The following is a 13,143-nucleotide window of genomic DNA, read 5'->3' as shown; positions in this document are numbered from 1 at the left end:
TCCTTAGAGCAACCCTGTAAGATAAGCTGAAAGAAGCTGAGTGACTTGCTTTAAGTCATACAGGTAAGTGCAGTGATCCAAGCCCAGTTCTTCTGTATCTCATATTTCAAAGTCCTTTGTGCTGGAGAGACATCATCCCAACAGTTGAGTCCCTGTGGCAGGAGGGCCAATTCCATAGTCTCTATACCAAGAAAAATTCAGAGAAGAGCATTTAGAAAAAGAACATATTGAGATATATATTTTTTTTATTGACCAAGAGTTCATAAAGCTACTTAAATCTTTGATAAAGAAATAGTGAATGCAGTTGTCAAAACATGACTTCAAGATATGGCCTTGGCATGTGACAGGCAAAAGAAAGAAATGATGCTCTAGATGGAAAACTAACCAAGACCTCATGATAGAATGGATGGATAGAGCATCAGTAAAAGCAGACCTTTGCAAAGAATTAGGCTGCATTACATCCCAGAAGCTATGGCATTTCTAAGGAGATGCAAGTGTAACAGAGCTGGAAGGAAAGAGGGAGAGGCCAGTGGTCCTTCTAGCAATGTGAGGAGGAACCAGAATGAGATATAAACCAGGGCTGAGAGACACATTGGGAGATGATCTGCAATCTTTTAGCCAATAGGAAAGGAAGTATCATATTGCAGAAGGAGATTTGACAAGATTTATTCATTTGTTGACACTTGTTTCCTAAAATATAAGTCACATTGTGTTACAATATATTGTGTAGGGTTGGGAGCCTTTGTTTTGAAATGAGTTGTTTTGGGTTTGAAACCCTAGCCATGTGCCCTTGGACAAAGTTTTTTAAACTATCTGATCTTCATTTTATTCATCTGTAAAATGGGGAAAATAATAGTATGTAATGTTGATGGCATAGGTTGGGAGGATTAAATGAATTAATGTGTGTCAGTGGCTTAACACAGAGTAAATATAATGGTACAGAGTACTGTGTGTTTATCATTATCATGTCACACCCTGATTAAACATCTCCTCTTGGTTTTCACTACTGTTGGATAATGTCCCAGACTCTTATAATCCTCTATGATCTGGCCCCATTCCACTCTAATCTCCATGTCAAAGGTCCAAATGTCTTCAAGAGCCTGGTAAGCTGGGTGAGGCTGTGACAGACTGGGGGCCACATGTTCCATCAAGAGGGGGCACCTGCTGCGTTCTCTGGTAGCTCTTTACTTTCTGGGAAGGTGAGCCTAGTGTGGTTCCCTTTGAAGAGATGTCAGAAACCTGGACTTCACATGAAATCTCTTAGTTGTGAAATGTGGACAGCTCAATCAGAATTCTAAGACCAGCAAAGCCCATCTGCAGGCTGGATAAGGGTGCCAGCTTGCACCTGCTGCTTCATGCCTTTCCCCAGCCTTGAAGACTGTTTACTTTTCCTCAGATAAACTTTATTCCTTCATGCCTTAATGCTTTTTAGAAAAATGTTGAGTGTAGTTGACACACAAGGTTATATTAGTTTCAGGTGTATAACACAGTGATTCAACAAGTTTATACATTATGCTGTGTTTGCCACAAGTATAGCTACCATCTGTCCTGATACATTACTATTACAATATCATTGACTATATTCCTTGTGCTGTGCCTTTTATTTTCATAATTTACTCATTCCATAACTGGAAGCCTGTATTACCTACTCCCCTTAACTCATTTTGCCCAGCCCTTCACCCCTCTCCCCTCTGGCAACCATCAGTTTGTTCTCTGTATTTATAGGTGTGCCTTAGTGCTTTTAGACATGCAGTCACTCTGCTTAGGTTGGCCTTGGTTCTTTCTCTCTTGAACTGGATTGTTCTTTTAGACTTGGCTCCACCTGCTTTCTCTGAACTAATTACTTCCTCCTTTGTGATACCAGAGAATTTCATAGAGCATTCTATTCTAGGGCTTAAGGCATTCATTTGATTTTTTATTTAGATGTAATTTTTGGGGCGCCTGGGTGGCTCAGTCTGTGGAGCATCTGACTTTGGCTCAGGTCATAATCTCACGGCTCATGAGTTCGAGCCCTGCATCAGGCTGTGTGCTGACAGCTCAGAGTCTGGAGCCTGCTTCAGATTCTGTTTCTCCCTCTCTCTCTCTGTCCCTTCCCTAATCACACTCTGTCTCTCTCTCTTTCAGAAATAAACAAATATTTAAAAAAATTTTAAAGAAATAATTATTAAGCACCAGAATGCATACCAGCTATAGCCATAAACTGGAGTCCCTGCTCCCCTGGTGCTTATATTCTGCTGTGGTGTTCACGTGTTAGTCCTCCCATGAGAAGGTGAGCTCCTTAAGGGCAGGGACCATGTGCTGTGTCTGGTTTCCTCAAATAAGCTCAGTTAGTCTGATACCAGGTATCAGTGTCCTTTTGCTGTGGTAACAAATTTCTGCAAATCTCCTGTCTTAAAACAATAGAAGCTTATTATCTTATATTTATGGGGTTCAGTAGCCTTAAATGGGTCTCACTGGACTAAAATCAAGTGTCAGCAGGGCTGTGTTCCTTCTGGAGGCTCTTGGGGAGAATTTGTTTCTTGCCTTTCCCTGTTTCTAGTGGCCGTCTGCATTTCTTGGTTTGTGGCCACTTCCTTCATCTTCAAAGCAAGAGTGTAGCATCAGAGAGAGTAAATCTCTGACTATGACTTCCTTGTTTTTCTCCTTCTTCCACTCATAAGGACCCTTGTGATCACATTAGGCCCACCTGGATACCCTAGACTGCCCCAGGATGTCTTCTAATCTCAAGGTCAGTTGATTAGCAACTGATACTACACTTGGAACCTTACTTTTCCCTTGTAATGTAATATGACATATTTACAGGTTCTAGGGAACATACATAGTATGTAATCTTTGGGAAGGCCATTGTTCTGCCTATCACAGCTGGAAAGCCAAATGAATGAATAAATGGTGAATGATGAAGGAAACTCTCAGAGGGTGGGAACCAGTTGTGCAAAAGGCAGAAAAAGTAGTAAATATCTCTGACCTGAAGGAGTTGATGATCACTTGGATTGGGGAGTGGTGGTGATTGGGGGTCTTCCAAACTTCCTTTCTCAGATTGAACATCTCTGACTCCTGTAAGCTTTCCTTGACATCCCAGATTAAGATCAGACCCTTGCTTTGTGCTCCCAAGGCAGCCTCCTTAGGAATACATCCTCACATTTGTGATGCTAGTTGAGTAAATGACTTCCAGGGGCACCTGGGTGGCTCATTCGGTTGAACATCCATCTCTTGTTTCAGCTCAGGTCATGATCTCGGGGTCATGAAATCGAACCCTGCATTGGGCCATGCTAGGCCCTCCCGGTGGAACCTGATGAAGAATTTCTCTCCCTCTACTGCTTGCGTGCGCTCTCTCTGGAAAAAAAAAAAAAAAGGAAGAAAAGAACAATACTGAAAATTCAAAAGCTGTTTATTTTATTGCAAAATAAGTAGTATTAAAAAGTTAAAAATAAAATAAATAAAAATAAATGCCTTCCACTAAATCTTACAGGTAATGCATATAATAAAATATATTTATCTTGTTTCTCAATGTGTAGCATTGAGCAGACGGCCTGGCATATGGTAAGTGTTCAAACTTTGTTGAGAGAGAAAACAAATGAATAAATAAATGAAGAAGTAGAGAAAAATTTAAAAATTTTTAATGTTTATTTTTGAGAGAGAGAGAGAGAGAGAGAGAGCATGAGTGGGGGGGGGGGGGGCGGCACAGAGAGAGAGGGAAACAGAATCTGAAGCAGGCTCTAGGCTCTGAGCTGTCAGCACAGAGCCCAATGCGGGACTCAAACTCATGAACCATGCGATCATGACCTGAGTTGAAGTCAGACACTTAACCAACTGAGCCACTCAGGCACCCCATGGGACCATGGACTTGCTAACGTGGCACCCAAATTGGGAGGGCGAGCAGATGTACTTTTATCTCATTGGGGAGCGAAGGGCATTTATCAGATTCTCAATGGAGTCCATGACCAAAAACATGGAAGAAGCACTGCTCAAAGTGTGCAGAGTTCAGAGATAAGAGTGTTTGGCCATAGTACAGAGAAGGAAGATGCTGTCCTGGGAAAGGCAGACTGACTTCTTACTAATAAAGCTAACCAGGTTTTGTATATGTCTTCCCCTCTAGGAGAAGAGAATGTGCTGTCCCTCCTGACCCAGGACTCGAACTCCAAAGCTCGGCGGGGTATTTTAAGAAGAGCTGTTTTTTCTGAGGATCAGAGAAAGGCTCTGGAGAAAATGTTTCAGAAGCAGAAATATATCAGCAAAACAGACCGAAAGAAACTTGCCATCAGCTTGGGACTAAAGGAATCACAGGTACTAATGAGCAGGAAGATGTCCACTGCTCCTGATTTCTGAAGGAATACAATGAAACCCATGCGTTTGGCAAATATCTGTTGTACTAGGTATGGTGCTGGACCCTAAAGTGCTATTGAAATGATTTTCGCAATTTTTTAGTGGGTGGAAATAGGTCCATTTGCTGAGAGGTCTAGGTTTTTGCATGCTTAAATCTTCCTAAATGAAGAGAAACACTAAGGATGTGGCATTTGTATCGTTAATTGTTTGCTCTGGTTTCAGAGTAGACTACGTAATGTTCTACAAAAGCAGGAACCGTTTTCCCCGTCTTTTTCTTCATTTCCAATCCCAAATCCAGTCCCAAATGTGTGACTCATAAATATCTCTAACTAGATCTCATTACTCTGCATTTTGGGCTTATGTCAAGTGCAGTAGTTTCATAGTTGCAATATTTACAAACCTTTCTTGTACATTAAGCCACTAGTATTGGACTATTTAATCATTTTATAATCACCATGTGAAATAAGCCCTGTAATCATTCTCATTTTCTAGATGAGAAAATGTAGAGAAGTGAACACAGATAGGTCTGATGTCACGTAGTGAAGCTGCTTGGGAATTGGGCTCTCACCCCAGGTTACCTGACTGGAGTTGTGTTCTCCTTCACCTGGTGCTATCCTGTATGGTTGTGCCGCATGTTCACTGCACAAGGCACTTGACTAAAAGGGATGGCAACATTTGAAATGAGCAGGTAGTCCATCTGCCAAGCTGCCTTTTGTGATGCAAGGCTACAATCCACCTGGATTTTTTGAATTAGCTTCAAGGCACTGAAGTTGTTAGCACGGTCTCTGTGTTAACCACTGTGCTCACCTGTTCTTCCCACGGTACAAATGACCTGGTTTCTAACTTTGGATTTTATTAAACCAGTTATTTTTGGATGAAACTCTCCTTAACCTTTCTTTCTTTCTCTTTAACTGCCTCCTTTCCCTAGGGAAGTGATCTGTCCCTACCCCCACACCCAACTGCTTCTAGTTGTAGGAAGCATTACGTGGTGTGGTAGAGTGTAATTGGCCTGGATCCGCCAGTCTGTGCTTTCCTCATTGTGTGATACTAATGAGTCCCTAACCTTAATTGACTGCTCTGTGCCTCAGTTTCTCACTTCAAAAACAGGGACAAATGTAGGAATTCTATGTCACTGAGCCATTCTGTGTATGTGATAAATCAGCTGCGTGCAAGACACTGTGCGAAGTGGGCAGCAAGGAGTGTTGATAAGGACTGACTGAGATACACTCTTCGCACTCAGGAATTTATATGAGCAGCTGGGAAAATGAAGCAGAAGGTCATGAACAGTTAGATAATAACAGATAATATTGTCTCCTATGTTATGAGACAATAACATAGGAGACATCACCTGGAAGGTTAGATATACTGCCAAATAAAGGAGCTAGGTCAGTGGTCCTCAAAGTTACGTATCTCTCTGGAGCCTTATGTTAATCTCCGTGTCTCGGGAGGACAGCCGTATGACTGGTCCCTATACCCCTGGGGAGTCTAGCGATGGAACTGTCTCATCCTTAGAGGAATCGTTGGGCCTAAGGAGGCACAGAAGCTCAGTAGGACCCACCTGTGTCTCACTGATATGGATAAAAGTCTCCAGAGTTAGAGGGGAGAAACTGTGCAGGTTGGGGAGGTTGAGTCAGAACTTGAAGTAAGTGTTAAAACAGGAAATGTGGCTAGGTTTGATCTCACAGTGCTCTGAGACCATGTGAACATCTTTGATAGTATATGTCATCTTTTTTTTTTTTAATTTTTTAGTGCTTATCTATTTTTGAGAGAGAGAGAGAGAGAGAGAGAGAGGGAGAGTGCGAGCACTAGCGGGGAGGGGCAGAGAGAAAGAGGGAGACAGAGAATTAAAAGCAGGCTCTGCGCTATCTGTGCAAAGCCCAGTGTGGGATTTGCACATTGAGAACCGTGAGATCCTGACCTGAGCCAAAGTTGAGTCGGTTGGACGCCCAACTGACTGAGCCACCCAGGCACCCCAGTACATATCATCTTCTTAAGAACAGACTATTGGAAAGGGGATGCAGCAGGCATATCAGAGAATATTTACGAGGGGATGACCATAATCTGTCCATTCCAAGAAAACAAACTGTTTTCCTTGTTTGTATGTTATCGTCTAGTTCTCATTCACAGGTGTATAGTGTTACATAGTTGATTGTATTGTTTTTAAAATTCAAGTGCCTGAGGAATGAATACTTTTTATGTCACTGAATTTGGTGAACATCTCAGAAGTAATTTCACATTTTCTTATTTGCATATACATCTAATTACACAATTAACACATGGCATTTCAAACAAAGGGGAAATTGGTAAAGTTAAAAATGAAAACTCATCTCCTACCTTTCCAACCCAACTCCTTCATTTACTACTGTCATTTATAAATGGCTCTTGTTTTAATTTTTTTGATGAACCATGTATTATCTTTATCTTTAAAATAAATGAATACAAACGCACCATGATTACCATGTGTCCTTACATTTGATGTCATTTATCCTCACAGGGACCCTATGAGGAATCTACTTTGATTTTATAATAGGGACCTAGAATTGAGACCCAGAATTGTGTGTGCATGTGTATGTGTTTCTCCTTACCTGCTTCCTTTCCCTAGGAAATATATACATTTATATATATACATGTATATATATATGTGTATATATATGTGTATATATATATATATATCAAGATATATGTAGGAAATAATCCCATCTATATATATATAAATATATATAAATATATATAATATAAATACATAAATATATTTTATATAAATAATATTATATAATAAAATAAATACATAATAAATAATAAATTAAATAACATAAAAATAATATTTTATTATAAATAATATAAATATATTTATATAAATATTACCATGTGTCCTTACATTTGATGTCATTTATCCTCACAGGGACCCTATGAGGAATCTACTTTGATTTTATAATAGGGACCTAGAATTGAGACCCAGAATTGTGTGTGCATGTGTATGTGTTTCTCCTTACCTGCTTCCTTTCCCTAGGAAATATATACATTTATATATATACATATATATATGTGTGTATATATATATATATATATATATATATCAAGATATATGTAGGAAATAATCCCATCTATATATATAAATATATAAAAATATATATAATATAAATACATAAATATATTTTATATAAATAATATTATATAATAAAATAAATACATAATAAATAATAAATTAAATAACATAAAAATAATATTTTATTATAAATAATATAAATATATTTATATAAATAAAATATATAAATATATTTATAAATATAAATATAAATAAAAATAAATAAATATATAAATATATAAATAAAAATATAGATATATAAATGGGATTATTCCCTACATATATCTTGATTTTCTTTTTTAAAATAATTTTTTTTTTCAACGTTTATTTTTTTGGGACAGAGAGAGACAGAGCATGAACGGGGGAGGGGCAGAGAGAGAGGGAGACACAGAATCGGAAACAGGCTCCAGGCTCTGAGCCATCAGCCCAGAGCCCGACGCGGGGCTCGAACTCACAGACCGCGAGATCGTGACCTGGCTGAAGTCGGACGCTTAATCGACTGCGCCACCCAGGCGCCCCATATCTTGATTTTCTGAAGGAGAGGACAAATAATCTGTGTTACCACCACCCAGATCAAGCAGTAGAACCCTATCACCAGGCCAGTAGTCCCTTGCAGATTCCCTCCCGGTTACTGTTTCCTTTTCTGAGACTACCCACTATCATGGCTTCTAACAACATAGATTAGTTTTGCCTATTTGGGGGTAGTTTATATAAACAGAATCATTCGGTACAAATTCTATGGTATATGGCTTCTTTTCCTTAATATTATGTTTGTGAGATTCATTCACATGTTTGGAAGCAGTAGTAGCTCATCAGTACTCATGGCTGTGTAGTATTCCATCACACGGTTTACCACAGTTTATCCATCCTCATCGTGGGTGTTTGGATTGCTCCCACTTTTTAGCTATTATCTGTATTATTTGTAGCAGTTATTGTAGCTGTTATCAAAATAGTTGGAATATTATAGTTAGTGACATTTTCTTGTTACAGCCATTGCAGACTCTCCAAGTTGGTGGTTTCTTTCATTGTGGTAAAATATACATAACCTAAAATTTACCATTTTAACCTTTTTTGAGGGTACAGTTTAGTGGCATCAGGTACTTAGTTCACGTTGTTTCACAGTCATGACTACCTTCAGTCTCCAGAACTTTTTTCATCTTGTAAAACTGAAACTCTGTATCCATTATGCAGTGACTCCCCATTTCTCCCTCACTCTAGCCCCTAGCAACTACCACTTTCTGTCCCTATGATTTGACTGTTCTAGGTACTTTCAAATGAATCATTTGTATTTGTCCTTTTGTGATTGGTTGATTTCACTTAGCATATCTTCAGGGTTTCCATGTTGTAGCACGTGTCAGAATTTCCTTACCTTTTAAAGCTATTCTGAATAATATTCCATTGTATGGATATACCACATTTGTTTATGCATTCACCCATCAGTGGACATTTTGGTTGCTTCTGCCTTTTGGCTATTATGAATAATGCATGAACATGGATCACAAATATCTCTTTGAGTCTCTGGTTTTAATTCTTTAAAGTAGTTTGTGGCTTTTTCATGTTTGTGGTATCTTAATTTACACAGAAATTTCTCATTTTTATATTGTCAGCTCTATTTTTTTTCTTTTGTGGCCTTAATGTTTTATGTCATGCTTAAAAAAAATTCATCTCTCCATGACTGTGATTATATCTTCTAGTTTTTTCTAAAACTTTTATACTTTTGTTTTTGTGTTTAGCTGTTTAATCCATTTGGAAATTGTTTTTGTATTTGTTGAGAGGTAGAACTTTTCATTTATGATTTTCCCCAGATATGTACCTTTGTTTCAATACTGTTGATTGTGAAGGAACTTTTTTGATTTTTTTTTTTCCACTGAGATATCACCCAGAAACAACTCTTGATATGCAGAAAAGCGACGGGAAAAAGAAAATAATGAATGTGGCACCAGTGGGCACAAATAAATGTCTTAGTGAAAGCCCACTAGAAATACTTGGCAGGCTTTCTAGGAGTAAATGCTCACCACAAATAATAAATGAGTTCATGAATAGAACCAAATGCTCTGGTATGTACACATTAGTACTGTTTTCTTATGGAAAGCCTTAACCACAGGATTGTAACTGAGATGGCAGTCTTTTGGACTCACTTGCCTGGGGTCAGGTTCTTTGTAGCCATTTTGAAATTGCCAGTCAGGTTGAAAGAATGAAGAAATTGTTTTCCCAATCTGAAAAGACCATCTCAATTTTTTCCTTCATTGGGAAAAATACTTGGTAATACTTCAATGATTTTTTTTATGTAGAATTTTCTAGTTTTTGTTTTAAAAATAGAAATCCACTAAATTGTTCATGTAAAGATGCAGTGTAATGCTCAGGAAAATAATGTGATTGGATTTTGAGATGTCAGGAAACCTGTTGTGAAGTTTTCTGACCAGGCACAGTTGACTATGTAGCAGATAAAGACAGAAGTTAGTAGTAAAGACAGACTCCGCTAGGGTGAGGTGGAATATGGCTCAAATTAGAAACCACTATCATAAGTACAACAATTGGTTGCTATTTATTGAGCCTAATTCTTCAAGTTTGATAAATCCTTAGAGTAATCAAACTTGGAAACTGTATAAAGCCTGGAATTGATCAAAACATTATAAAATGTATTCTTAATTTAGTTTTCTAGAAGTTCCTGATGAAATCTAAATGTTATAAGAGCCTGGGCACTGGAGTAGCACAGTCATGGATTCTGTTCTAAGTGCTTCCATTTTACTAGCTCTATGACTTTGAACTGGTTTATCACTCTGAACCCCAGTTTTCATACGTGTGAAATGAGGACTTCTTGCATTCACCGTGAGGATTAAGTTATGTATTCGGCGTAACATGCATGCCTTGACACCTGGCACAAAATAAACATTATTACTAGTCAATGGCATTTCCTTTTTATAAATAAATTAGCATTGCCTAAATGATGTTTTAAACTATTGAGAGTTAAATCAGACGTCATACTTGTAGGATGTAACCAATTTATCACAGTCGTTTTGTTTCATAAGGGTGTGGATATTATACTAAAGTAATTTCTCAGATATTTTTGAAGGATCCCAGTGAAAAGTGATAAGGACTTTGCTAGGCTGGCTGTCATAATAAGGTATTTCATAGAAGGGATACTAGGAGAAATTATAGTTTAAAATACTGAAGTGAAGTAACATGGAATAAGTGATCGTTTTGTCCAATTATTTTGTCAATAGGTGAAAATTTGGTTTCAGAACAGAAGAATGAAATGGCGGAATTCCAAAGAGAAAGAAGTGCTTTCCAACAGGTGTATCCAAGAAGTAGGCCTTCAAGAGGATCCCCTCTCGCGGTCTGCTCTGGGGTTCCCTTCTCCATGTCCTTCGCTCTGGGAAGTCTCCCAACAGCACTCAAGTCCAAGATGGAGGGAGAATTCGCCAGAACCTTCAGAAAGACTGATCCAGGAGAGTTCAGGCGCACGGCCCCCAGAAGCAAATTCACTTCAGGGTGCCTTGTATTTGTGTTCTGAAGAAGCTGGAGACAAGGGTGTGCTTACTGGGGCTGTCTGAATGGAAGCCTTCCTCCTTGTTAATTTGAAAAGGACGCCTAACTAATAATATTTTGACTCTAAAGCCAGCTAGCTTGTGCCTCATCAGTGCCTAAAACATAATATCTTTGGAGTGATGCACGAACTAATGCTTTAGGAAGTCCTCTCCAGTGTTCTCTTGTTTGGCTCCCAGACTCAGGCTTAATTTTTAATTTGTAAGTGGAATAGAATCTCCCAGAGAGTACAATGGAACTGAAAAGAATTGAGAGTTATATAGTTGGGCTCAGTCCCTACTCTGAGTGCGTGTATATACGTGCGTGTCTCTATGTGTGTATATATATAAATATTCGTGGAAATGCATCAGTAGGAGCTAGTTCCTCTTTAAATATTGCATCGAGCAAATTCATTTCCTTTTATTTGAGGAAAAACCAACTGTTGACTGAATGCGATTAATTTCTTGAAAATAATGTAAAATTTGGATTTTAGCCCAAATTTTCATATCACAGGAACATGTTTTTAAAAACTCTATTTTCTGGTTTCTTTTAGAATCTAGCTATCGAATTTTAACAATTCAGCTCAGCTGTCCTAATCGAATAAGCCACTGTTAGATACATACACCGCAAGCATATACTTAAAATTAACGCAACAAGCAAACTATAAGAATTTCTGAATGATACTGTTAGTACCCTTAATTTTCCAAGTCTCTGGCCTTTATTAGGACATCAATGAGTTACCCATTTAACTAACAGTTATCTTTTGATCTCTTCTCTGTAAGGATGGGCTTTAGTTAAGGTTTGCAAAACAAAATGCCTTTAAGGGCCTATGAGTGAATAAAGGGCATGGCCCACCTAAAAATATTTGAGTTTAATAATTTAAAAAATACTGTGTTGGGCACATGAAACATCCATGCCAAGCAGTTTTTGACCTCTGGCCAAGATTTAAGGAAGTGTCACAGTTCTTAAAATGTTCCCAACTGAACTTCAAAACACAATACTGATGGATTCTAGAGTGGATTTCTGTTTGCACTTCTAGTTATAGACTCAATTTTCCACTTAGGTGGTATACACCACATTTTTAGGTTATTTTTGTGTATTAACAGACACCACACAGATGTTTTATGTGTTTTGAGTATCCTGAAATAGTAGTATTATAAAATTGCATTTCTGGTAACGATTTGCTTAGTTAATCTGGAAATTTTTATTCTAGGTCCAAGAAAGAATTATGTTTCACTTTGAAGGAAATGAGGCAGAAAAAGGAAATGATGTGGTTTTGAACTTGGTTATTATTAATCTGTGGACAAGAAACATTATTAGAAGTTCATGATGTGGAATTTTGTTAGTGAGAAATCTGTGTAAAGAAAGTGGCTTCTAATTTGCTTACATTCCTAGTTATAGACTTTGAGGCTTTCGGGCTTCAAGAAGGTAATGTCTTAGAAGACAACAGTTTCAGTCAGCATCAGGAAATTATTTTGTGTGAAGTAATTTGAATTGGGGTATGCTAGCCTGTGTCTTTATCTCTAGATGTTTTACTTAAAAGTCCTCTCAGAAGAAGCTTGTCTCAGTGTCTCTGTGGGAAGTAGGAGCAGGGATCTGCTGACAACAATTTAAAACTTAAAACTCGTCTTTAAATGATTTATAGTATTGTTTCTTTCCTTTGTATAATGTTAACCTTGTTTACATATATTGGGTCCTTTTTTATGCTCTAGAGAGTGTGCTAAGCCTATTAAGGTGGATTAATTCATGACAGTCCTCATGACAATAGTCCTAGGAAGTAGGCACTGTTACTGCCAACATTCCTGTTGCCCAAGATGAGGAAGAAGGGACAGGACGAAGGCAGTGTGGTTAGGGTGATGGCCCTAGGTCATGAGGTTAATGAATAGAGTTTGGACCCTGGCCATCAGGTTTCAAATCTTGAGATCTTACCAACCATATGGGGGTGCATACCACTGTAGAATGTATTCACAAGTTTATGGGATGCATTGTAAGACATACGTTTTGGGGATTACAGTAAGATTTATTAAAGAAATTCAGAAGCATTTTGTACTTTATGATCTCTTACTTGGGGAATGGTTTTCTTTCTGGTATTCTCTTCTCTGTTTGAAGTTTGAGGAAAGTAAAGAATTGCAGAAACCTTCAACTATCAAGCCTCTATAGACAGTAGTCCCATAGGAGTGTTTAAGTGAAATGAAAATGTTTTTTTTTTC

General features: G+C 38.0%; 1 protein-coding gene across 1 annotated transcript in view; it reads left to right on the top strand.

Moving 5' to 3' along the window:
• Positions 1-10,972, top strand: part of DBX2 (developing brain homeobox 2) — a 33,924-nt gene extending 22,952 nt beyond the window's left edge. The window contains exons 3-4 of the mRNA XM_047868432.1: positions 4,097-4,284; positions 10,633-10,972. Coding sequence (XP_047724388.1) covers positions 4,097-4,284; positions 10,633-10,962 — 518 coding nt within the window. The 3' untranslated portion in view covers positions 10,963-10,972. The remainder of the gene's footprint in view (positions 1-4,096; positions 4,285-10,632) is intronic.
• The last annotated feature ends 2,171 nt before the right edge of the window (positions 10,973-13,143 follow it).

The sequence above is a fragment of the Prionailurus viverrinus genome, chromosome B4, assembly GCF_022837055.1.
Source record: "Prionailurus viverrinus isolate Anna chromosome B4, UM_Priviv_1.0, whole genome shotgun sequence".
Lineage (NCBI taxonomy): Eukaryota > Metazoa > Chordata > Mammalia > Carnivora > Felidae > Prionailurus > Prionailurus viverrinus.
The sequence above is the reverse complement of the archived record's forward strand: the minus strand, read 5'-3'. Positions and strand labels throughout refer to the sequence as shown.